We start from the raw sequence: 26,781 nt of genomic DNA, 5'->3' as shown, positions 1-26,781 counted from the left end.
CCAGGAAGGAGGGTCACCATTTTAGTGCATTCCCCAGGACTTCTGTCACCTCTCTCAACTTGCATGCCTTCTTTACGCTGAAGCAAAAATGGGCAAAAAAACCCTGGGGTGGGGGTGGGGAGACTCTCATGCAGATCTTTATGCTGCTTTTGCCACTGCTCAAGTAAAAGGAATACTTTGACTCCTATGTAGCTTTATTTTTTCCAGTGTCTGATCTTTTTATTTTGTTTGAATTGGGGGATATTGACAGCAGTTCTGAAAGTTCCATTTATGCACATGATTCTATAGGAACTAAAAAAAGTACTCTTTATAGTTTAAAGGGTGATTGGTGGTGTTTGTTGTTTGATTCTTGGATCCAAATAGCCTGAATGCTAATTAAATGCATTTTCAATTTGTCTGCCATTTCAGAGTCAAATGGAAGAGCTGTCTTCCTTGGCCACAGAAAGTCATCATAGCAACCAGACCATCTGGTTTGGCCATTACCCCACTTCAACAATCATCTCCCCGTCCTCGGGAGTACGAATGGTAATGAGGTAAGATCTCTCTTCTTTCTACATATTTCCAGCATTACCCTACTTCAACAATCAGCTTTCCTAAGGTGGCATTTTCTTCCCAGTAAAATAACACTGATCTACAATTTTTGAGAAGTCGTCTGCTTCAGAGATAAAATGTGATATTTATTATGTATTTTGATGTGCTGAATTCAAATATGACAATTAAAACAACTGATTGGCTACTGTTTCTAAGATATTTAAGTTTTTACATTTTATGTCTATGTATGTTGTGTAGATAGTAGAGTTTTAATCATAAATTGTAAACCTAGGTCTTTTCATGTGTTTATGGTTGCTTTACATGATAATATTTCACCTGTCCTGTTTATGTAACACTTTAAAAATCAGCAAAAGGGTTATATAAATAAAATTTATTATGAAACAAAAGGCAAAAAACTATTATATACATAGTTTAGTCCTATTCAGTGTCTACTCAGCGCTTCTTGGCTTGTCTCTTGTATTCATTAAATGGAGCATCTCTTGTCACTGTCCAGCAATAGTCTGCAAGCAATTGCTGGTATGATCTGTTGGCTCTCTCCAAATCATTGGCACTGCAAAAGTCATAGATTTCCTTTTCCTGTTCAACCACTGGCGAAGATTTGTTGCACAAGTGTTGCAGCATATGTGTGGGACCCACCTCTTGTCCTGATCTCCAATGTTGCAGCCAAAATAAAGGTGATAGGCTTTCTTAACCATAGTGGTTATACTGCGCTTTTGTGATGCAAAAGTCACTTCACCACAAACATAGCAGAAGTTATCTGCACTGTTCACACAAGTACGAGGCATCTCTGCTCACTTTGGCTAAACAGAAATGTGTGCCTTTGCAAAATCAAACACTGACAAAGAAGAGAGCACGACACTGTATGATTTCTAGAGCTGATATAGGGCAATTTGTTCAGCAGAGTGACGTAAGCTTCGTTATGATTGCATCATCCATGACTTCTAGGAATAACATGATGCAATTAATATCATGTATGACGCAATACCAGCTTCAGATTGCATCATTCATTGTTTTGCCTAAAAAGCAAGTACTATCCAAACCCAGTCATAGATTTATTCATAGATCCAGTCGAAGATGTATTTTAGTCATTTCTGGTTTAAATTGAGATTCCTTCCCTTTATAACTCACTTATCCTCCGCCATTCCCAAGTCAAGGGTCGTATATACTGACCCAATAGCATATCTTGAAAACTAGAGCCAATCAACAATTTTAAGCATCATTTTTGTTCTCAGTGACCCAGAATTAGTAAAGTTGGACTACATTTATTTCAGAAGCATTTTGGCTGTAGAGCAGCGTAATAATCATATTGTTTTTGACTAGCTCTGCCACAGCCTATTTGTGTGGACACCTCCATACATTGGGTGGACTGATGCCAGTCCTGCATAGTCGGCACCCTCAGGGCACTCTGGAACTGGAGCTGGGAGACTGGATGGAAAATAGGAAGTAAGTAAACCCCCAGTGAAAAAGCAAGTGTTATACACAGATACTACCTGGTGAAGTGGTGAACCTTTCTTTTTATTCTTTGTGGAGAGGTCAACAGACATGATGTCCCTCTTGTATTAGCTCCTACCATTAATGATTATGAAAAATACCTTCATATGTAACACTGGGAATTTTCCCCCTATGCTAACAGTTTGAAATAATTATAATACATTATGTCAAAGAAACATTTTTCTTCACTCTATTCCCCTTATTTTGTATATTTAGAAATCGAATACAGGAAATCTAAATAGTGTGTATCTGTGTGTTCAGCAACAAATTGCTACGCGAGCTGTAATTAAAATATCAGTATTGGTATTTTAAAATGTCATTGCTTTGCATCAACTCTATTCTGTTCAATAACAAATAGTCTAACTGATAAATATAGCATCAATAGACTGAAATGTGATAAATGTTGCAAGGAATCCGTGTGATCTAGTGGGTTGGCATGCTATCCTTTTAATCTCTGGAGGCTAAGAGTCAAATCTGGATTAAAATACCAAATAAAAACTGTTAAAACAGTGTTACAATTCAAACTAAATACAGGTAATGGAGGGTAAAACCAGGGCTGGCTCCAGGGGTTGGCCGCCCCAAGCAGCCAAAACAAAAAACGAACAAAACAAAACAAAAAAAGCCACGATCGCAATCTGCGGCAATTCAGCGGGAGGTCCTTCGCTCTGAGTGGGAGTGAGGGACCCTTCGCCAAATTGCCGGCCAATACGTGAAAGTGCCGCCCCTCTCTGGAGTTGTCACCCCAAGCACCTGCTTGATAAGCTGGTGCCTGGAGCCAGCCCTGGGTAAAACACATTACATGATGTAACAGGATTCCCACTCACTGCTAGTGTGCCTGTTCATTTCCAGATCTGGGAAAGTTAGCTCTCGCAGAGTAGGGTGCCCCCTTCTGTTCTCTCTGCAGTACTTACTCTTCTGGTAACTTGGCCTTCAAGTCAGATCCCCATTCAGTCCACCCCTTCCAGGGTCACAAAGTCCAACAGGACCACTGTCCAAATGCCTTTTCTGGATGTGTTCAGTCCCTGCTTGGGACTCTTTGCCACTATACCAGTGGCTAGCAGGGGAATCTGAGCCCACCTACTACATGGGTTCTCGCCCAAGGACCCTATACACAACAATCCAGGTCTGCTCAATCCCCATCCCTGTTGGTGTTTCCCTGGGTTCCTTCCTATCCAGCTTTTCTCACTTCCTTTGACGGGTTCTGGGTTTACCATGGGAGTCTACTCAACTTCCCATGGCTACTTCACCCCCTCCTAGCCTCTTGCTAGACTCCTTACTCCAGGACCGGATCTTAGGGTTTACTCTCCCCCTGGACTTTCTTCTTGTCCTTGATATCCTCACTCATCCCAGGGTGTGACTGTATACCCTTCCCCTGCAGCCCCCTTCTGCTTTTAGCCACCTAGCTTTATAGTCTTGTCCCACCCCTTCTCCAGCTGGGCTTCATTCTTAAATTAACCCTGGCCCTCCCTCTTGCTTATGAGGCCAGCTAACCTAATTGGCCTTAAGAGTTAGTGAGAGCCCACATTAGGGATGGTGTGGGCTGCACACTCTGTCATGCAGGAATGTTGTAATTATCCTAACACCCAATCATTATAAAACTGAGGCAATTCTGAGGTCAGGTTAATTTTAAATGAAATCTGAACATGTTGAGGTGTGGAAATGCACAGTTATGGTACCTAAGCAACCTTAACTTTGTCAAGTAGTGACACTATGCAATAACAATATAATTAAAGCTTGTTAGTATTTGTGGATTAGATTTAAACTAACTTTTAAAAATGCATTGGATTTTCCCTTTTTTGTTCTAACCCTCATTGTATTGTTACAAGGAAAAGTGTCCTCTTTCAAAATGGCCACCACCTCTCATTGTTCCCAGTGAGAGTGAAGCCAACAGCCATCCTCATGAGCAGCCTGTGACCATTTCAGAAGGGCATCTAATTGTGGGCAAGTTATGACCTCAGTCCCATTGAGAGCAACAGGAGATGGCAATTGTTTTGAAAGGGGGCAGTTTTACATAGAATTTTCTGTAGTAGAACATAGTTTGTCAGATCCCGCCGAAGAGAAACTTTCAATTATGAAGAATGGGAGGTTGGGGAGGGTGGAGAAATGAACATTAATCATTTGTGGTTTTTTTAAGTCTTCACAGGTAGCCTATGCACAAAATTTCAGTGAGTTTTAACTATAACGGAAGTGTGAAGCATCCACCTTAGCCTATTATTAAGATAATTTGTGATATGGGATGTAAATATCTCAAAAGGACCCATTTTAATTCCTAAACTAACCCATTTGATTTGTAAATTATCAGAAAATTCATTCTGTGCTCAAAAAGTCAATGCTGTGATTTTAGGAATGATAAGTGTGATTGTACAGCACCTAGCACAATGGGATCTTTGTCCATGACTAGAGCTCTAAGTACTATGGTAATACAAATAATTAATAATAATAATTCTTCATATATAACAGAATAGTTGAATGCCTGCTACAAGGTCAAAACTCAACTCAGTCTTAACTATGGGACTGCACATGGCACTTCCATAATAAGTAAAATGAATTTGAAAGTCTCAGTCTAAAAACTGTATCACCTGCTACTCATTACACACACAAACACACAATTTGGAAAATAAAGCTTTGGGGAAATTTGTGAATTCTCTGCCCTTGCAATAGCCTATATTAACAAAATTGTCTTGTTTTAACCTCTTATCAGGTACCGGATCCTTGCATTTGATCATGACCTCCTTAGCTTTGCAGATCTGAACTTTGAGGAGTGGCCAGCTGTTCTCATCACCAACCCCAAATCGTTACTTTATAGCAGCTCTACTCATGAACCACTAGTGAAAATTCTTCACTCCACCCACATCAGGTATCCTGGGGTCTCTTGAAACTTTCAGTGAGTTCTTTTACAATTGGATGTTTCTCTGTGACTTAATCAATGTAGATGTGTCTATATGGGTATGTCTATACTGCAAAAAAACCAACCAACCAACCCACCCATTGCAAGCCTCAGAGTTCAGGTCACTTGCCTTGGGCTCATGCTACAAGGCTAAAAATAGCAGTGTGGATGTTCCCTTTCAGCTTCTGAAACCTGGTGAAGGGAGGGAAGTCCCAGAGCCCAGGCTCCAGCCTGAGCAGAAACATCTACACTGCTATTTTTAGCCCTGTAATGCAAGCCCCATGAGCCTGAGTCAGTTGACCTGGGCTCTGAGATTTGCTGCCATGAGTGGGTGGGTGGATGGGTGGTTGGTTTTGTTTGTTTTATTTTGCAGTGTAGATGTATCTTAAGTTAACATATGTTCATTCCTCTTCAAATCCAATTCTCTAGGAGGTTATTGTATGATAAAAGCAGTCTATATAGATCCATATTACATTTGCTTTACTCATGCAAATGTTCCCACTGAAACTGATGGGACTATTTGTGTGATCAAAGCAGGCAGAACTAGGCCCATAATCAGTTCTTGATAATAGTTGTTAATCTCTCAGTATACCACTGCATCTACCAATTTCAGTTTTTATGTTTGCTTATATTCATCTAAGTGTTTCTCTGTGTGTTTATGCCTCTGCTTTCATCAGGTTTTTTTAGCCTGCATCTGCCTATTTTCAGGTTTTTTTATACAATAAAAAAAACCCCTCCACCTCTGCCTATTTCCATATTTTGTATTTTTAAACCTGAACTACTTATTTCTATTTTCATTTACTTTTAAATTGTTAATATGGCTGGATTTATAGGAATACTGAATAATACAGTTTGTTTCCTGATTACTCCCATTCTCCTGGGCATGTCCTTTCCAATTCCCTCCACAGACAGACAATTCTCTTAAAACATTCATAGTTATAAAATTATAACGTAACTGGGGCTCCTGAGGGGAGTAAGTACCTTCATAAGCTGTTCCCTGAGAGAGTGTGCTCACCTCATATGAGAGGGGGATGTGGCTCAGTATCTACTTCCCTGGAAGCCTTTTTAGAGATTAAAAGGAGGGCAGTGATGAGACCTTCTTGTGGGGATCCGGTACACTCTGTGCTGCTCCCAATTGAGAATGCAAAAAACGCACACACGCGCGCACACACAGACACAGAGTTCTTGGGGTACCCAGGACTGAGAGTCACCTTGGTATCCTCCCCCGCCTCTCACATGAGGGAGACTTTTCTTGTGTTTACCTTGGTGTCAACTCTCTGACACCGCCAGTCTGTTAGCCACCCAAGCACTCTCCTCTGGGGTATGCCAGCCCTTATTCTGCCTTGCAGGTTAACAATAGGTGTACCCCAGTCCTCGAGCTCCTTTGAAGCGTTCCTCTGTGGTGTCCAGTCCCTTATCTACTGAACACTCACAGGAATACCAGAAAATTCCCAAGGGAACAGTGTACACACCAGGTTGTATGAATCAACTCAGGATCGGCACCTTGCTAAAGATCACAGCAGTGACATATCTATAGTGAAAACAAGGATAAGTTTATTACCAAAGATTAAAGAGATATTGAGTAAAGATAATGGAAACCAAAGGTTACATATAAAACAAAATTATAACATGCTTTCTAGACACTAAATTTAACAAGCTAACCTCCTGTCTAAAGAAGTTTATCTCACCTGCCAAGTTCTCTGCATCATTTCAACCAAGGTTGGTTGAGATCCTGTTTTCATAAACGTAATCAATACTTACTTACCTAGGTGCAAGATAAAGAGGTATCTTCTACTTATATTTACTGTTCTCAGAGTCAGAATAACTATCCATGGATTATTTTTCCTATGTGCTGCTTTCCTGTTTATTTCACATCTCCCTTTTGACTTTATATGTAATAGACATTCATTGTGTTAGTTTACAATGCTTAATTTACATCTCAACAGAGAGAGAAGTGAATAAACAACTCTTGCCTGACAGAAAACCTATTTGTCAACTCTGCCTTAATACAGACTTTAAAACATATTCTTTACATAGTATCTGTACTTACATTTCACAATGATATTGATGTCCAGTGAGACCCTGGCTTTCATTTGACACCTCACATGACATTCTTTGGTGAACAAGAATGTACGTACCAGAATCAAGACATTCCTGTAACCCCCTTGCCAGGTGGCATTAAGGGTTTCTTGGGGCATGCTCATGCACGTACATGCGCGCACACACAAATGGGAATGTTTATAACTTTATATTAGGCAAGAATATAGGAAAATTAACCTTGAAATGGCAGAAGAACACATTACAGTTTAATAAAGCAAGAGAATTTGATTGAGGGAATAAAATATGAAAGCTTCTTATTTAGTAATTTAAGAAAGAAACTTTAAATACAACTAATGAGCTGTTGGATGAATTCGGGGAATTACCAGATCCATAAAAAATGAGTCTGCAGTGTATGATGATGTTTCAAGTCTTATTACACATCTGAATCCCAAGAATCAACAACAGATATAAAATAACTTGCAAAAGGTAAACTTACAAAGGAAAAGAAATAAAAACTATGAAAAGGCCTTATACCTGCTGAAGTTTCCAAAGCTGTATTTCATCTTAATTTGGTGAAAGCACTTGAAGCAGATAGTTTTACAGAATTTTACAAGTGCTTACTTGCCAAAATCACTACAATCTCATGGACACTTTCAGCTAGATCATTAAGGAAGAAATCTCTTCTCAACAGTTAACTTTGTCTACAATCTGTATTTTAAAAACAAAATAGAGATCCAGTGAGATGTGCATCTTGAGGAACAATCTCCATGTTGAATCAGGATTCTGATATTTGCATGAAAATTGTAGTCTTAACACTTGAGGAAGTATTAACTTGTACATTGAACTTAAGCAGGCTTTGTAGCGGAAAGGAATTGTAGTCAGTATTCGTAGGCTAAGTAAAACTGAGGACTCAGTCAACGAGAAGAGCTATCTGAAGTTTAGACTCCAGGACCTTTGATAGGATGGAGTGGGGTTTCCTCTTAAAAGCTCTACAATATTTGAATTTGGCTCTTTATTTAAATCATGTATGGGTAGAATTAAATGTACAGAAATGTGTTTCCCTCTTCGGTTAGGAAGGAGTGCCCAGGCAAAGCTGTCCATTCCTGCCCCCTCCAATTAGCTGATCCTGTTAGAACCTTTCATCCAACTAATTCAGTATCATCCCAACAATACGTCGTATATTAACTGGTGGAAAACACAACTGTATTTCACCATATGTGCATGATAGCCTGCTTCATTTGAGGGAGCCCTACTCTACTTTTCCTGTTGCATAATCAGAAATGAAAGAACTTGGAAAGATTTTAGGGTACAAAATTACCATGGGGGAAAAAGCAAACTGCGACACTTTAATTGAAATGGCAACAGTACTGAAGGGAAAACAATTAAAATTGCCCTCTCTTGTTTACTTGGGTGTGAATGTTTCTCATAAAATTGAGCTATATACACCAAATTATTCTACTCCTGTGGGGGGGAAAGAAATAAAAAGAACTTTAAAAAAGGACTGACAAATGTCAGCAAAATCTCTATGCGTGTGTGTGTGCGTGCGTGTCTGCCTGTGTCTGCCAATTGTGGTATGAAATATTTGACATAAATGGATCCCCTTTGGTTTTATGTGGTCTAGCTAAGTCTGTTCCAGTTAGGGTCCTGAGGATCAGAGCCGTAAATAGGGATTTTTGTGCCCGAGGCAAGGGACAGGGGCAGCATGTCTGGCTCTTCGATGGCAGGTCCTTCCCTCCGAGAAGGACTGAGGGACCTGCCGCCAAATTTCCGCCCAAGAGCCGGATGTGCCACCCCTCTCCCTTGCCAATGATGGGCAGCAATTCGGTGGCGGGTCCCTCACTCCCTCTTGGAGGGAAGGACTTGCCGCTGAATTGCTGCCAAATGAGAGACTTTCTATGCCCCTCACCTTCTGTGCCTGAGGCAAGGCCTCACTCACCTTGCCCTCGTTACGGCACTGCTGAGAATAGCTATAACTTTATCAATTCTACAGTCCAGTTTTGCACCATCTGACCCTGGCAAAGGTAGATTTTAGACAGAGTTGAATACTATAAAAAAGCCTCCTTTTCACAGCCTCTCTCCTTGGGGATATCAATATAGAGAGTCAAAAATCCAGGCTGAGAATTACACTTGAATCTCTTGCATGGCATTGTGCTACCAGTAATTCACCAATACAGACTTTGATTAAATTTTCATTTCAGTAAAAAGGTATTTGAGAAGATCATGTGAATTGATGTCATATATAGATTTAGCAGAACTACATATACCATGTGTATTAACGGTTTTGTTAAGATTTTCTTTTCTGTAGTCAGAAAAACTTCTCCTCATAGACTGTTCCCACTTTTTTGGGAGAGGGCTGCCACATTCCTTTTCACTCTTGGCTCCTAGTAAGTTGATGGGGATGATTAGGGGTATAGCTGAGCAGGGTGCCCCCCTCTTATGTAAATTACAGCCAGGATCTAATATCTCAAGGATTGTCTGCAATAACTCCAGCTCTTCCCTTTTTTAATCCTTTGAACTTCTAAACATTAGGAAGTGTAACCTAATGACTTGTCTCCAAGGGGTGGTGGTAAACCGTCCTGCAAATCTCATGATGAACCTGTTTGTTTTTACTTCTTAGAATTTTGGTCTTCTCTCCTTCTTTCATCACCTCTGTGAAGGTCAGTATTGATGGAATTCATTTGGGGGATGCTCGTCATGTGTCTGGTCCTCTCTACGTACTGAAGTGGAACCCTCAAAACTACAGTGAAGGGTTACATCACATAGATGTAACTGTCCAGGTTAGCTATCTACTGGCATTCATTACTTTAACCTATACTGCCTAAGCCAGCGGTTCTCAGCCTGCGGGCCGCATGCATCCCAGTTAGCACACAGCTGTGGCCCAGCTCAGCTGTGTGCTAAAGGCTGTGGGTTCCCCGCTCCACACAGCAGGCTTCTGGGTCCGGGCTGCCTGCTGCCCCCAGCTCTGTGCAGCGGGGTCCGGGTTGCCGGATGCCGCTCAGCCCCACATGTCAGACTCCAGGCTGCTGGCTGCTGCCTGGCTCTGTACAGCAAGGTCCAGGGTCCTGGCTGCTGCCTGGCCTTGCACAGCAGAGTCCAGGGTCCCAGGAGCTAGCTGGCTGCCTAGCCCCACATGGCAGGGTCCTGGCTACCGGGTGCTGCCTGGCACCACCCAGCGGGGTCTGGGGTCCCGGCTGCCACCCAGCCCCACGCAGCGAGCTTCAGGGTTGCAGTAGGGTCTGGGGTCAGGGTCCTGACTGAGCCCCAGCCCCGCACTGCAGGGTCCAGGTTTGGGGTTCCTGCCCCTCTGCTTCTGGCCCCACTCTGTGTTGGGGCCTCTGGGTGGAGGGCGCTGGCCATAGGGGTTTGTGGGGGCAGAGGGGAGGTGGAGTTAGGTGATGGGCACTGTGGTTCTCAACCTGCAGCCCAGGTAACACTTTGTGGGCCGCATATGCAGCCCACAGTGATACATTGATTGAGAACCACTGTCCTAGACTATCAACATACTGCATCATGTAAGTAGGGATGAGTTTAGTTTAAATAAATATTTGTACATTTCAGTTTTGTCTGCAAGGCAGCAGAAATGGAAATCAGATTTATTCAGTGAAAAAGTCTGAATTCCTAACATTGAGACTTTATTTAAGGGTATGTACAAAAGGATTTACACTTCAAACTGAAAATGTATTGATGTCAGATACAAGGGGAGATCAGATCATTGGTAAACAAGGTTTTTCAAATAACAAGTAAGTGCTATTTTAAGATTGCCTCAAAAGAGGGGCACTCTGACTTGGACCAGAAATATGTTAATGTGATGTTTCTTCAAGCAAATTTTTAGACAGTTAAGAAAGAGGCAGTTCCTTGCCTACTAAGGGCAAGGATCCAAATCTGGAGGGCCTTGGAGATAAAGTTGTAGTAAATTGTTTGCTTGGAATTGATCTAAAAATTTGTCAAAGGCTAACACCTAACATGTTTTTTATATCACAGAACACCAAATCGTTATTGACATTATGTTGTTTGAATATAACATTATGAGGAACAGTTCGCCTTCTGGCAGCTGTAGTTTAATATTGTTCCTTTAAGAAGCTCTAATGGAAACTGAGCAAACTCTTCCATGTTTGTATACGTTTATGCATAGAAATCGATAGTATTGAGAAAGTAAATTTCTGTCTCACCATGACCATGCATAGCCTAGCCAGACAGCATTTCTGTACGGCAAAAACCTCTCTTCTTTAATGGAGTCATACTTCAGATTTGGAAATTTTAATGGTTTGTGTAAGTGTACTCATCCATATATGTAACTTTCTCTCTTTGTAACACAGCAAGATAAGGACAGTAAGGATTTTCTCTAGTCAACTTGCTGTACTGTTAACGTTGGGCATCCTAGCTTGTTCTTAACCTTTTATTTTTTCTTCCTAAAGAAAGCATTAAAATTTCAGAACTGATTCTTCTCAAATGGAGCAGGAAAGCCACCATTGTTACAGGGCTCATTTCCACGGTGCCCTCTTGTGGCTCTATAGGGCACTACTCACTCTGTCACAGGACCTCCAACAGTTGGTTGTCATCTCTCATGAGGTCCACTGCAATGGTGCTTTAGCCCTCCAACTAAGACAAACACACTTGAGCCTCATCCTTTCCACAATATTTGCATCCAAAAATAAAGAAATGCTACAAACTCAGAATCACCTGACAAGTCGTCAGCAGGACCTCACCCTTCTACGCAGGACTTGTTTTCATGCACTCTGTCCTTTTGGTCAGTCTCCCTGGGCCTTGTGGTCTCATCAACCAGGAGACTTGCTCAGGTAGCAAGCTGCCTCGGACTCTTGGCTGAAATCAAGCTTCCCTCAGCATGGGACAAGCCAAACTCTATTCTTCCTGGCCAGCTGTGAACTGAGCTGGGCCTTCTCCTTTTAATTCCCACCTCCACAGCTGATATCTGCTGCAAGTGTAGTTGGGTGGGGCCAGGTGGGTCAACAAGCCTTCATTTACCCTCCTCCTTGCCAGTGTGGGACCTCTGTGCCCCATCACACACATACAGCAGCACAAACACAAGATAACATGTAAGTAAAGTTGAGTGGGGCTGGCTATCTACAAGTAGTACAGTGTGCAAATATATGCATTTACCACCATTTTAATAGGATGGAGCTGTATAAAAATGAACTTCTAGTCCTCTCCAGTCATACATTACTAACACATCCAGTAACTGAATACTCTGAAAAGCTAATATCCCAGTGGAGGAGCAGAGGGGTCAGGTTTTAACACTGATTATTTAGCTGGAGAAAATGTGAATACTCATAATTTTTTCTAATTTGTCTAATATTTAATATTCACAATTTTATGGGACTGTTCAAAGTTTAAATCCTTGTGATCACATCTATATTATAAAACATACTACATACTCCTGACAATTTGATAAATATCCTATTTATTATGTCCTGGGAGACAGGTTCTCAGTGCTACAAATGTATGAACAAAAATCATGGAATTATGTTGAATAAATATACTAGCAGCACTGAAGAAAAATGCATTACCATACTCTGGTTTATAGTTGAGAGTGCAGCAATTACAATTTAGTTAAAGAAAATATCAAAAATGGAACACAGCATGACTCCCAGACTTGTTTCAGAGGTGAGGATCTCCAGAGTTGAAAAAAACAAAAAACTGATGGCTGAAGGTAGCCCCCTTCCAAAAGTTGCTGAGTCTCTCAAAGGGTCCCTTTCCCATGCAATGCTTCCTGATTATAAACTCAGGGCCAAACATTTACTTGCAACAGAAAACTACATTGTCATAATTAACCTAAAAAGAATATACCTGTGCAATAATATGTATTTAGTACAGCAATTTGCATGCATACTAATCAGATATTTCCAGAGAAGTTAGCAATCCTAGCCTAGAGCCTTAACCTGAAATTTTGAATTATTCTGGAAAGTGGTTTGAAAGACACTTGTTTGGCACAATTTACATCTGATTACTTCTCTGTTTTATTCCCAACCAGGATGCCATTGGGAAGAGCAGCACTCAAGGTCATACATTCGCTGTGAACGAAAACCTCTCTCTTAGATTTGGCTTCTTGTCATCTCTCATTCTCCTTACAGACCACTACATCCTGGTGGGTGCTTTCAGCCAAAATAGCTGTCATGCCTGCTTTCTTTCGCTAGAGACTTTCGGAGACATTTTTCTACCTCACATTGAGAATAAATTAATTAATGTTTGAGTTGGTCAGATATTACAGTGATGGGGCCATATAAGAACCTTCACAGATCTTTTCAGACTTCATTTCTCAAGTTGCACCAATCAGAGATGAACATGCACTGATTAGACATGCAAAAAACCCTCACATTTGCATCCACAGCTGTCCAGTTTGCACACATGCATGTTTTGTGCATGAATTAAGTATGTATTTTGTAGGAGTGGTTATACAAAAATGAAGCCACAAAGTGCATAAAAGTGAAGCCCAAACTAAATTTAAAGAAGAGTAGTGAAAATAGATTACTACAGAGGTGCACTAACAAGATTATAGGAAGAACTTGTACATCATCTGCTCATGTTGTGCTCGCCTTTAGCAAAGCTAAAGACCAAACGTGAAATGCTGGGCCCATTAAAGTAGAAAATCCCATTGATTTCAACAGGTACAGGATTTCACCCTTACAAATGACCAGAACTGGAATAAACAGGAGGATGGAATCTTATAATTAATGTATATTAATAGAATTATATGAAAGAAGCTTCATTTTGCACCTGTGACTCTCTCAAAACTCTGATATTAGTTCTCTAAATTTGTAACTCTGATGTTCACTATAGTCACTTAAAAGAATACTGTAGTTTTATTCAGCACAGCAGTCTGAAAATGTATATGGTGATAAGTGTCTTCCTGTGTGAAGTATATTTTAATTTAATTTTTATTTTTTTCTTTATTGATGAAAGCAAGGCATGTGTGTGATACCAATAGCTTAGAAACCCAATGAAACCGACTGCAAAATTCCTCTTCCATTTTGCTTTGATACGGAAAATTAATTACTTGTAGTTCTTACAACTGCTGTGCTAATTTGCAAATTATTATAAATGTATTACCAAAGTCAGTGTTGTTTCACTATGAAAGTATTTCTGATAGAAACCAGAACTAACCTGAATTTACTGACTTTTCTCAAGTTCCCCTGTTTCTGAAGTCTCATTGTTACTTTGAAATGTGATGGCACCAGGAATCTCAAAATACCTGTTTTAATTAAACCATTTATTTTTCTCGCATTCACACAGCTGTACTAAGAAGATAGCTACAGTTTAAAGTTTTGATTTATTGGAATAATTGTGCTTGTTTTCAGACTCGAGTACTGTTTGGGCTGACTGTTCTGGTTCAGATCACCTTGCTCCTTATTTTCAGGTATCTTAAAAAGCCAACACTCAGAGGTAAGAGCCAGTGTTTTGTCTGTATTTTTTAAGGGGATTTTGATTTTTTTTTCCCCACCCTCAATTCTCTATTTTATCCTGTGACATGAAGACAGCAAAAAAAAAAAAAACACCCTAATAATCATTATACTACTGTTCACTGTGCAAGCTTTTGCATGTAGCACCTCTCAACTTGATTCAGTCCCTTGAAGCTGACATTTTGTTTCCAAGAGGGCTCAGAGAACCTCTGATATGTAAAATAAAATATAGTCTAGTCAAGGGGTTCTCAAACTTCATTGCACCACGACCCCCTTCTGACAATAAAAATTACTATATGACCCCAGGAGAGGGGACCGAAGCCTGAACCCACTCAACCCCAACACCCTTGGGGAGGAGCAAAGCTGAAGCCAAAAGGCTTCAGCCCCAGGCTGATGGCCTTTAACTGAAGCCCCACTGCCCAGAGCTTGGCCTTCGGTCCCAGGCAGTGGGTCTCAGACTTTGGCTTTAGCCCTGGGCCCCAGCAAGTCTAAGCCAGCCCTGGCGACCGCATTAGGTGACAAATCTGAGGAACTCTCCCAAATTGGAGTGTCAATAGAGCAGGTTTTAGAACAGGGGTGGGCAAACTTTTTGGCCCAAGGGCCACATCTGGGTATAGAAATTGTATGGCAGGCCATGAGTGCTCACAAAGTTGGAGCTGGGGTGTGGGAGGGGATGAGGGCTCTGGCTGGGGGTGCGGGGCTCTGGGGTGGGGCCAGAAATGAGGAGTTCAGGGTGCGGGAGGGAGCTAGGGCAGGGCTGGTAGGGTGCGGGGTGAGGAGGGCTCTGGTTGGAGGTGCAGGCTCTGGGTGGGGCTGGGGATGAGGGATTTGGGGTACAGGAGGGGGCTCCAGGCTGGGACCGAAGGGTTCAGAGGGCAGGAGGGGGATCAGGGTTGGGGCAAGGGGTTGAGGCAGGGTGGGAGTGGCTCAGGGGTGCAGGCTCTGGGCAGCACTTACTTCAAGCGGCTCCTGGAAGGAGTGGCATTTCCTCCCGTTAGCTCCTATGCAGAGGCACGGCCAGGGAGCATTGCGTGCTGCCTCATCTGCAGTAGCTGCAGGGACGGTGCTTGCAGGGCCTCCGAGAGCAGGTTTGGGCCCCAGGGAAAAAAAATTTTTGGGCCCCCCAGCAAGGACAGACTGGCTAAACAGGGCCAACAAAGCTGGGGAAGCCGGGCCCCGGAAATTTGTACCGGCTCTCTCCCCACCCCTCATCAGCCCTGGGCACTTGGGATGAGGGCAGCGTGCGGAGCAGAGCCAGCTGACTGCTGCTACACATAGGAGCCAGAGGGGGGACATGCCGCTGGTTCTAGGAGCCGTGTGGTGCAGCCCACGACCCTGCTCCCCGTCTGGCATATCAGAGTGGGACAAACCCCAGATCCACTCCCCAGAAGGCGCTCGAGGTTGGGATTAAAACGTCTGGCAGGCCAGATCCAGCCTGTGGGCCGTAGTTAGCACCAGCTGTTTTAGAACAAATTAATAAACTAACAGTAATAAGTCCAGGACCAGATGGTATTCACCCAAGGGTTCTGAAGGAACTCGTATGTGAAATTGCGGAACTACTACCTGGTATGTAATCTGTCGCTTAAATCAGCCTCTGCACAGATGACTGGAGGATAGCTAATGTAATGCCTATTTTTTTAAGTGGGCTTCAGAGGCGATTCTGGCAATTACAGGTCAGTGAACCTAACTTCAGGGCCAGGCAAATTGGTTGAAACTACAGTAAAGAACAGAATTATCAGACACACAGATAAACACAATATGTTGGGGGAAGAGTCAATGTGGTTTTTACAAAGGTTTATCATGCCTCACCAATCTAATAGAATTCTTCGAGGGGGTCAACAAGCATATGAACAAAGATGAGCCAATTGATATAAAATTCTTGGACTTTCAGAAAGCCTTTGACAAGGTCCCTCACCACAGGCTCCTAAGTAAACTAAGCAGTAATGGGATAAGAGGGAAAGTCCTCTCCTGGATCAGTAACTGGTTAAAAGATAGGAAACAAAGGGTACAAATAAATGGTCCATTTTCACAGTGGAGAGTGATAAATTGCAGGGTCCTGCAAGGATCTGTACTGGGGCATGTGCTGTTCAACTTATTCATAAATGATCTGGAAAGGTGTGTTAACAGAGAGATGGCAAAATTTGCAGATGATACAAAATTACTCAAAATAGTTAAGTCCAAAGCAGACTGCGAAAAGTTACAAAGGAATTTCAGAAAATTGGGTGACTACGTAACAAAATGGCAGATGAAATTCAGCATTGATATGTGAAAAGTAATGCACGTTGGAAAAAATAATCCCAACTATACATACAAAATTATGGAATCTAAATTAGCTGTTATCACTCAAGAAAGAGATCTTGGAGTCATTGTGGATAGTTCTCTGAAAGTATCTGCTTAATGTGCAGGGGCAGTCAAAGAAGCTAACAGAAAGTTAGGAATCTTTAGGGAAAGGATAGATAATAGAACAGAAAATATCATAATACTACTATATAAATCCATGATATGCTCACACCTTGAATACTACATGCAATTTGGGTTACCCCATCTAAAAAATATATATATATATAATGGAATTGGAAAAGGTACAGTAACGGGAAACAAAAATTATTTGGGATATGTAGTAGCTTCCATACAAGGAGATTTAAAAGGGTGGGACTGTTCAGCTTGGAAAAGAGGTGACTGAAGGTGGGATATGATAGAGGTCTATAAAATCATGGATTGTATGGAGAAAGTGATTAGGAAAGTGTTATTTACGCCTTCACATAACACAAGAATTAAGGGCTACCTGTTGATATTAATAGGTGGCAAGTTTAAAACAAAGAAAAGGAAGTATTTCTTCACACAATGTACAGTTAACCTGTGGAGCTAATTGCCAGGGTATATTGTGAAGGCCAAAAGTATAACTGGATTCAAAAAAGAATTCGATAAATTAATGAAGAATAGGTCCACCAATAGTTATTAGCCAGGATGGGGACAACAACTACATGCTCCTGGTGTCCCTAAACCTCCAACTGCCAGAAGCTGAGACTGGATAACAAGAAATGGATCACTCATAACTGCCTGTTCTGTTCATTCCATCTGAAGCATCTGGCACTGACCACTGTCAGAAGACAAGATACTGGGCTAGCTGGACCATTGGTCCAACCCACTATGATCATTCTTATGTTCTTAGAGAAACTGCCTGTTTATTCACTTGTGTTGGTGCTCAAAACTTACTCAATAGTCTGTTAAATTTTTTTTCCTATTTTATATATTCTGTTTAAACAATGTTTAGATTTGTTTTAAACAGGCACATTTTATATGTATCCTTTATGCTCTGAATTAATAATTTTTCTGAACTGCTTCTTTCATTCAGAACCTCCAGGATTAGTAATGCTGACTTCCTTTTCACTTCACGTCTTGAGCAAAACAAACACCTTCTATTACTCTGTTCTGATACTGAGTTTGTATACAGCTCTGGGTATGTAGCTTAGAATACTAGAGGATGTAAATTGTAATTTTTAAAATGTGCAGAAGTGTTCAGAGGTTTCTCAATAAAAACTTTAGATTATATATAAAAATAAAAAAGTTAGGTGGGTTACAAAGCTGTGTTGTGACTTTTAAAATTCTTGTACAATAAAACCGAAGGCTTGTTTGTTAAATATTCCAAACTTAGAATGTCATGACTTTGTATTCTAAAATTATTCTGTGAACATTTTAAAACAAATTCACTTTGTTTCACTCAGGGCTCACTTATTCTTTTAAAATAAAAGACTGAGGCCTGGTTATGACTTGCCAAAGTGTGAGCATATGGCATGTCTATTTCATGTTATAGCTTACGAAGGCACCTCAGCTTTGGCCTCGAAACACCCTGCTTACTTAGTCTGGTCTTTGCTTAAGAACATGGTATCAAATTATATGGTGACTTGTAACACAGATAAACATCCACTAAAACTGAGTGTGCCAAGCTCACTTTCATTTGTAATCCAAGCCAGATTTAAATCAAGATGTGAAAGACTAGTGCATAAATGCACTGTAACCCTGGTGAAAGATTTGTGTTGCAGAAGGATAGTTTCTATGAATACACCATTTCTACCTGCAGCAAAAATGTTCTGTGTGGTATAAGAATTGTTAGAGATTAGATTTATATAAAAATATTTTCATTGCAGCGTGTCAGGTGACATCAGTTGATGATGCACTGTGCTTTGTTAGTTTCACCCAGGAATGTGTATCAGGCTCAATACATGGTGTTTATTCTAAAGTGATTCACTAGACAAACAAGTAGGTTTCCTAATACTAGCTCATGCTTTGGGCTGGTGGAGTAAGTCATCTCTTATTGTATTTACTATTGCTATTGAATTTATTTCCTCCCCTACAGGACCTTGGTTTATTGGCGAGGTGATAGACGGTCAGGTGGGCACCTGTTTTTCCTTTGGAGTAATTGTTGGTGGACATTTCCTGCAAGGCGGCTTGACATTCGTGGTTGGAATTTCACAGGTGAGAATTTAGATGTGGACATTGGCAAGCTGCTTTAACCTGTGAGATTTTTTTTCCAAGATCTTTGAATTTTAGAAATAATGCAGGAGGAGGGTTGTGGCAAATTAGTGAAGTGATGATATGGTGGTCAAGACTCTGATCTTTCAAACTGAGACCATAGTTTAAGTGGAATTTGGTAGGTTAAATGGAGCACATTTAGTAGTTTATGCTCTTTGTCTGTTTAGCCAATTCAACGTAGGTGTTTTATAGTGATATCTGTCAGGAAATCTGTTGTCCTGGAGTCAAAGAGTTAAAAATGTGAGCTAACCCTGGAGCTTTCTGCCTAACAAATATGGAGGCCATTTGAGATACTGCAGGAGAGATGGCATTATAACCTGGATGTCAGATTAAGGATAGATAGAAGGCTTTTTAACACAGGCCATAGAGCTGCCCCAAAATAATTCCTAGAGCATATCTTTTAGGAAAACATCCTTAATGTGTTGGTGCTCTTATTCCCTGTATTTTGCCAACAAGATTCGTTGTTTCCTAGTTGGTTTGTTTAGCTAATTATATCAGAACTGTTCGTCCTTTCCTGATCATTAGAAAGATTTTTTTTTCTATGCTTCAGGTGTGAGGTAGGATTTCTTTCATTAGAGTTATAATATAATATATATAATAATAAATATTATATATATTATAATAGTTAAATATTTTCCTTCCTCCCTTCCCCTTTGCAGTATCAGAGTCCTAGAAATTGTCACACCAGACCCCTAATTTTGCCCCCTGACCTTGCCCTCAAGTATTTGCCAAAGGAGGACTCTTAAAACTCCAGCATCCCTTTTTCAATGTATGTCAGTGTTAAAACTCATGCATGACACAGAAAACAGCTAGCCATTAGAATTTCCAGAAGAGCATTTAGAAGCTCACCTTCCCTTCCTCTGACAACATAACTTCTTAGGGACTAAAAACACTATAGAAAAGATCTACTTGGCAGCATAGTATGCAACTGAATGGGTTTCCCTCTACAAAACTGAACAGAACATCTACCCAAGTGTTTTTCCAGAAACTCAACTTTATTTGCTTTCTTTTTAATTTTTAAATTCTATTTTTTGTCAGTCTTTGGCCATTGGTTAATTTTTTCTTCCCTTCAGCTTCCTCTTCCTTCCCTCTTTCATCCACAGAAGAAAGCAGAATCCTTCAACAGGCTTCTGGTTCCATCTGGAAGACCAGTGGACCTGTTGCTCTCTTTCCAAGTGTAGTTGGACAACAGGAATCATAGACAACAGATTAAAATTTTCAGCTGAAATGTGCATGGGGGTATGCACACTTCTGGGTCCTAGGGAGAGTGGATGTGATGCAGAATGCAGTTTTAACTTGTATCTAGTAGACTAGCTGCCACTGCCTTAGTGTTAGTTACCTGTATTATAGAGGTGATATTTCAACACACATAACACATCCAAATCACTTATGCCAGGTAAAGTGGAGGAAGGAACAAGGTTTAGAACTGACAAGAGAAAACTCCAGCTATTAAAAGGGGAACGTTTACTGAGGAGTTCTATCAATTTTTGCCCACTCCCTTGTGGAGTTTTGACTTGTTGATGCTCCTTTGTTTTCCTTCTTAAATATCATCAGTAAATCTTGGCTTCCTGTTAGCAATCGTTAATTCGGACTACCTCTTCTCTACCTTAGGGAGCAAGCATAAAGGAAAAGCAACCTTGCTTCTCTCTCTCAACCTTTTCTTTCTTTTCCTTCCCTCTGTTTAATTTTCCTTTTATTCTTCTGTATACCAATTGAAAGCAAAGGATTTTCCACTTCCTCTTGCTGCAATGCATCACATTTGAGCCATGTTCCAGCCAAGGAGGACTGAGTGGTTAAGATTTTTTTGCAAACCCTTCAAATTGGTCAGTAGGTTTCACTGTTAAATAGATAAACTCACACTTTCACCAGTCTGAGTTTAATGCCTTCCCAATATTCCATCACGAACAGTCTCTGTGGAAGAATCTTAATTCCAGGAATTATACCCTCTGGAACACTATTGCTGGCTACTAGACCAGTCCATGGGATAGTTATTGTGCCCTCCTATATCTTCCCATGGTCTTACTTGCTCAATATAACATTCCTGACACATTTAAATCCCCATTTCTCTCTGCTTGCCTTTCCAGATGATATTTTTTAACTTGCCTTTGATGGCTTACCTGTGCTGGTGCCTGTTGCTACGATGCCAGGGGCATAGCTTCTGCTCTCATATCCGTCATGTCAGGCACTTCCTGGCTGTACCAATCCACCTAACCATGCTGCTCCTGCTGGCCTGGCAAGTCTATTCCTGTTACTTTCTGCAACGGACCTATGGAACTCTGGCTTTCTTCCTCTCCCCAATGAAGACCTGGTTGGTGGTGCTGACTCTAGTTCTGATCCATAAAACCTGGACACTGAGCTCTTCTGAGCTGAGAACTTACATAGTGGAAATGAAAAACTGTCAGAGCTCTTGATGCCTGATGAAGGTATTCAAAGTTCTTTGGAGTTAAGCTGTGAACTGCAGGTTTGTATGGCTGCATTTCAGTACAGCCCAAGCAATTAAATGGTAAAATCTGAAGCTGTCCCTGAATTGCTTCAGAACTTTGTGGTAATGGGGTTTTCTGTGGTACAGAATGGACCTGTGTATTTGACAGATGGAATTATTTCCTGATTACTGAATGAAAAAAATGTTTTAATTAAAATCCTAATTTTGTAACATTGGAAAAATTCAAGATTGGATCTTTATAATGCATTATTGGAACTGTGCTGCTATTTATTTATTTATTTATTTCAGTGTTTACACATGGGTCTACAAAACCACTCCGTGTGATTGGATGTCATTAAGGACAGTATTGACCATAACAAAGGTCTGCAACCGTGGCCTTCACACTAGGTGTCACTGTGGTTTGTGCTAAAAACACTTCTTGACGTGTATAACGCTGTAATGTATATCAGCAACTCAAAATCTAATTGTAATGTGTGTGTGTGTGTGTGTGTCTAAGTCCTGCTCTATTCTTCTTCTTCAGACAGTGCTACAGAGAGGCAGTGTGCTCTGTCTTTGCCTTTCCTCTCCCAACAGTGACCCAAACCTGACTAGTGAAAGAGCTGGGTTGATTGGTGTTAAAGGGAGGCTCTGTGATGGTGTGGGGAATCACAGCATAGAAGAACAGAGGTAGGATTCTTCAGGGATGAAAGATCTAAGTGGAGCAGTGTGGGCCAATGACTAGGGCACAGGAGTGGGAGTCAGGAAACTGGTTATGTGACCTGCTGTGTGATCCAGGGTAAGTCGTTGAACTTTACTGTTCAGTTTCTCCAGCTGGTGGATATAATACACTTTGAGGTTTATGGATTAAAACTATGAAGTGTTTCATATTTATAAACTATTCTTTCCCTCCTCCATCCCTTCTGGAATCAGAAAGAGGAATAGTGTAGGTACAGGATTAGAACTGGGAAGTCCCTAATGCTAATCTCATCTGTGACTCTTTGGATATGTGTTTACACTTCCACCTGGAGATGTCATTCCCAGCTCAGGGAGCCATTCTAGTGCTCTCTCTTATTGAGCTAGTGCACTTAAAAACAGAACATAGCTGCAGTGGTGTGAGCAGTGGCTGGGGCTACCCTCTCTGGTTTTAAGCGTGCTAACTCGCATTGAGCTAGCATGGTATGTCTCCACAAACTTAGAATTACATCCCCAGCTCGAAGTGTAGACAGACTCTTTGTTTATGTCTTTGGACAGCCACTGTGCTGCTGCATGTCAGTTTTCTCTATCTTTAAAGTAGAGAGAATACTTACATGGGGCTGTTTTGAGATGCAAAATTTAAGTAACTTGAACACGCTAACTAGTAAGAGCACAGATCTCATCTACACAGGTGTTGTGAAGTTTTTTGCTTGTGTACACTAAAGAATCTCCTAATTCAAACAAAAAAAAGGAGTAAATGAAGTAGAATGTATAGAAAAATTATTAATAGAATTTGGAGAAAAACACTTTTTAAAAAAACATGGAATGGTTATTTCTAAAACTTGACACTTTTCTGTCTTTTAATGTTTTTCTCAATGACTGGCATTACCAAGGGGAGGGAGAAGGTAATATAAGGAAATCTGAGGAATCAGTTGTACATGTGAAACGTGGTGTTTTGCACACAGTTTACAGCATACTTTCCACAACTTACCACAACTCACCAGTACTGCTGTGTAAACCAGCCACCAAAATTAAGAAAGTTTACAAGTCCAGACACAAAAAACTTACCTACCATGAGGAGTAATGAAAATCTAATGATCTTTTTACTCATTGTGCAAAGCCACGCAACTATACTTTTATTATCAGATTAGGGAGAACAGGAAGTAGTGGTATGACATTTCTGCTCTATATCCTGTGGCAAGACTCTGCTCTGAGTTGACCCTGCTTTTATTTTCATTACAACGCAATAAAACCTTTATAGATTCAACATTCCAGTGTCTGGTTCACTTTTCAGCTCTTGAGGGTTGGTTGGTTGGAATTCAATTACGAGCCTATTAGTGCCACTCCAGCAGGGGTGTGCTGAGTGATAAAGAATTATGTGCTCCTGGGTGAATTCCATAGCTCTGATATCCCAAGGTCAAGACACCCAGATAAGAATCAGATGCTGAGAAAAGCAGCTGACAGGGTGAATTAAATATCTACATGAGTAGTGGAATAAGGAATTTGGAGGGAAAGTGGCATGAGCTCTACTGACAGAGGAAAAAAAATTAATAATTTTACTGGCTTTTGGATTCTACTATCCCACACGCTGCACACCATATCGTAGTATAATTCCCAAATCTGGACCTTAGCGTCCAAAATATGGGTACTAGCATGAATTCCCCTAAGCTTAATTACCAGCTTTGATCTGATAGGCTGCCACCAATCAGGACTTAAGTAGAGCGCCTGATAGACTCTCTGGTGTCCCCAAACCCTTCCCTGGAGACCCCCAAGACCCAGATTCCTTGAGTCTCACAACAAAGGGAAATAAACCATTCCCTTCCCCCTCTTTACCTCCTCCCAGATCTTTCCCACCCTGGGTACCCTAGAAGATCACCGTAATTCAAATCCTTGAATCACCACTTCCCCCTCCCTTCTTCCCTGGAGAGAGATACACAGATAAACGCCGCGAGCAGGTTTTTCTTCCCTCTTCTCCCAGAGGCCATACAGATTCAAGTTCCGTGAATCTAACACAAAGAGGAAATTTACCTTTCCCTCCCCGCTCGCTTTCCCTTCCCCGCACCAATTCCTTGGTGAGTGCAGACTCCCTTCCTTCGAGCCTTAACTAGGAGAAAAAAAATCAAACAGGTCTTAAAGCAAAGCTTTTAATAAAAAAAGAAAGAAAAAAGTAAAAGGTTTATCTCTGTAGTTTAGATGGTAAACAGTACAGGGTCTTTTAGCTTATAGAAAATGGATAAACAACCTTATCCAGAAAAAATACAATTTAAACTATTTCCAGCAGACTACACATTTGCAAATACAGAAAAACAATGTAAAAGCCTATATTGTCTTTCTACCACTGTACTTACAATTGGAAACAGAAGATGAGAGAGCCTGGAGATTCTTGTGGTCCCTCTCAGAGCCCAGAGAGAGAACAGAACAAGAACAAAGGACTCGCACTCAAAACTCCCTCCACCCAGATTTGAAAGTATCTTGTCTCCTGATTGGTCCTCTGGTCAGGTGTTTCAGGTCACTGTTTGTTAACCCTTTACAGCTGAAAGAGACATTAACCCTTAGCTATCTGTTTATGACAGAGCTCTACTGGGTCCACCACTATCCTGATATCATAGTGATGAGCACATTATAAAAACCTGGACCACAACTCAGAATAGGAAACACCTCTGGCCCCTGCCCTTGTATAGATATGATATGGGTTTTTTTTTAATTGACTGACAGAAAGAATAAAACTTGATTCTGTCAGGAAATATGGATTATGGCTATTCTACCTCAGCCACCTTGTCCATTGCTATCTTACTAGAAATATATTTACTCCCCTTTAAGAGTTCATACAGTAGTTCAATTTAAAATGCTCAGTTTGAAAAAAGGTTCCTTAAAAGGCCATTTTTGAGGCTGAAAGTTCTTGGAAGCCTAGACTGAATATAAGTTAGATGTTAAAAAGTTGACGACTAAATTAGAAGCCAACTGGAAGTACAAATTAAGGAGAATGTAACTGATAGTTTACTGAATCTTAAAGATGCAAAATATGCCTGAGGATATAAAAATCAGAATACCATGAATTTTGCCTTAAATCTAAAGCTGGAGAATTGGTTTAATAAAACAAAATCACAATAGTTTACCATGGAGACTGAAGAGTATCACCTATTGCACTGAACTTATTAGCCTTTCCGCTATTTGAGGCAGGGACCATATTTTTCTTATGTATTTATACAGTGCCTAGCTGTGGTCCGTGGCCAGGATCCATGACTGGAGCCCCCTCTGTGCCACAACAATACAAATAATAAAAAATGTGATATTCCATAGCAAAACTATAAATGATGTGCATATTAATGTTAATGAAATTCCTCTTGCAGAGAACATCACCAACTCTGTAGGTGGACCTGTGCCCCCTGGCATCCATACAAAGGCTACTGTGTATTATACAAGTCAGCCAGCCTACAAAGAGCATCTTAGCTAGAAAAAGGAGCAAATCAACCACAGTGGACTGTAGTGAGATGTCCCAATGTTAACAGGCCCCTCCTCCTCCTCTCAAGTTGCCCATGTGATTTAGTTCATTTCAGAGTTAAGCTCTTTTGATCATTGTTACCAACCTACATTTCTCTTGAGTGGAGAACCTGGCATCAAGGCCACCCAGAAGGGGGGGCAAGTGGGGCAATTTGTCCTGGGCCCCACAGGGGCCCCCATGACAATATAGTATTCTACAATATTGCAACTTTTTTTTTTTGATGGAAGGGGCCCCCGAAATTGCTTTGCCCCAGGCTCCCTGAATCCTCTGAGTGGCCCTGCCTGGCATTTTGCTGTAATACATTTGATCATTCTTCAGGCTCAATATAAGATCACACAGTCCTCATGGCATATGATACAGATTTTTCTTCAGTTCATGAATTGCAAGGGTTTTGTTTTTTTGTTGTGCAAAAGAATTTTTTTCTGGCTTTCATTATTGGTAACACAGTTCTTTTTTCCTTCAACATAATATTGTTTGGCTGTTCTGGGGCAGGCATGAGAATACAACAGTCTTTTGAAATCAAGAACATCCTTGCCAAGCTGTTCATTAGGAGGGGACAGAAGTACTGGAAGAGAGCAAAGCAAAGGACAGACCATGGAAACATGCTGTTAAGTCTTAACACATTGCCAGCAGGCGTCAATACCATGCTGTGACAAACTAATTTTTCCCTGTGAATGTTTCAATTGCAGTATTCTATGATTTTTAAAAAATAACTGTGGAGGAGGGAGGAATGGCGGTAGCCTGGCCCTTTATAATCATTAACTTGCATTTGAAACTGTGGATTAAAATGTTAATTCAAAGTGACTGATCTTTTAAAAAAAAATCCTTTTTATGAGAGCACCTTTTACATAGTATTGTCTGAAAAAAAAATTAAAAGGCCTTTTGAAAAAGTGTGTATAGTGGATTTTCTGCTCCTGTTTGTTTATGAAGGGGCTTTTCTGTTAGTCAATGGACTATAGATGCCATCAAATGCACAAAAAATCTGAACGGAGAATTTTCCTCCTCACTAAGCAGCCTCATTAATCTTAGGTGATAGAACATTTTCAGATGTTAGTGTCTTTTCAGGTTGACTCTGTATCTTTTAATATAATATAAACTCCTCTTCATAAGATAAGGCTTGGTCTATGCATATTTTCTATGCACGTTTAACTATTTTGGCTGTGGGGGGTATGTGCTTTTTTGCACTGTAATAGTTAAATGGGTACAACCCCTACTGTAGACTCATTCTATCCCTAGAAAAGTGCTT

The 26,781-nt window shown here is 40.8% G+C and overlaps 1 protein-coding gene across 9 annotated transcripts in view; it reads left to right on the top strand.

Annotated features, from left to right (window-relative positions):
- Positions 1 to 26,453, top strand: part of TMEM62 (transmembrane protein 62) — a 49,711-nt gene extending 23,258 nt beyond the window's left edge. For 6 of the 9 annotated variants that reach the window (XM_050956041.1, XM_050956039.1, XM_050956045.1 and 3 more), the window contains 9 exons: positions 409 to 533; positions 1,873 to 1,995; positions 4,745 to 4,900; positions 9,588 to 9,747; positions 12,960 to 13,073; positions 14,284 to 14,368; positions 17,741 to 17,845; positions 18,743 to 18,861; positions 21,003 to 23,300. In XM_050956041.1, the coding sequence (XP_050811998.1) occupies positions 409 to 533; positions 1,873 to 1,995; positions 4,745 to 4,900; positions 9,588 to 9,747; positions 12,960 to 13,073; positions 14,284 to 14,368; positions 17,741 to 17,845; positions 18,743 to 18,861; positions 21,003 to 21,329 (1,314 nt within the window). In that variant the 3' untranslated portion in view covers positions 21,330 to 23,300. Of the gene's footprint in view, positions 1 to 408; positions 534 to 1,872; positions 1,996 to 4,744; positions 4,901 to 9,587; positions 9,748 to 12,959; positions 13,074 to 14,283; positions 14,369 to 17,740; positions 17,846 to 18,742; positions 18,862 to 21,002; positions 23,301 to 26,027 lie in introns of those variants that run through there. The other 3 variants (XR_007774740.1, XR_007774741.1, XM_050956040.1) reach the window with 3 other exon arrangements.
- The last annotated feature ends 328 nt before the right edge of the window (positions 26,454 to 26,781 follow it).

The sequence above is a fragment of the Gopherus flavomarginatus genome, chromosome 5 (assembly GCF_025201925.1).
Source record: "Gopherus flavomarginatus isolate rGopFla2 chromosome 5, rGopFla2.mat.asm, whole genome shotgun sequence".
NCBI classification, from domain to species: domain Eukaryota; kingdom Metazoa; phylum Chordata; order Testudines; family Testudinidae; genus Gopherus; species Gopherus flavomarginatus.
This window is presented reverse-complemented; position numbering and strand designations above follow the sequence as displayed.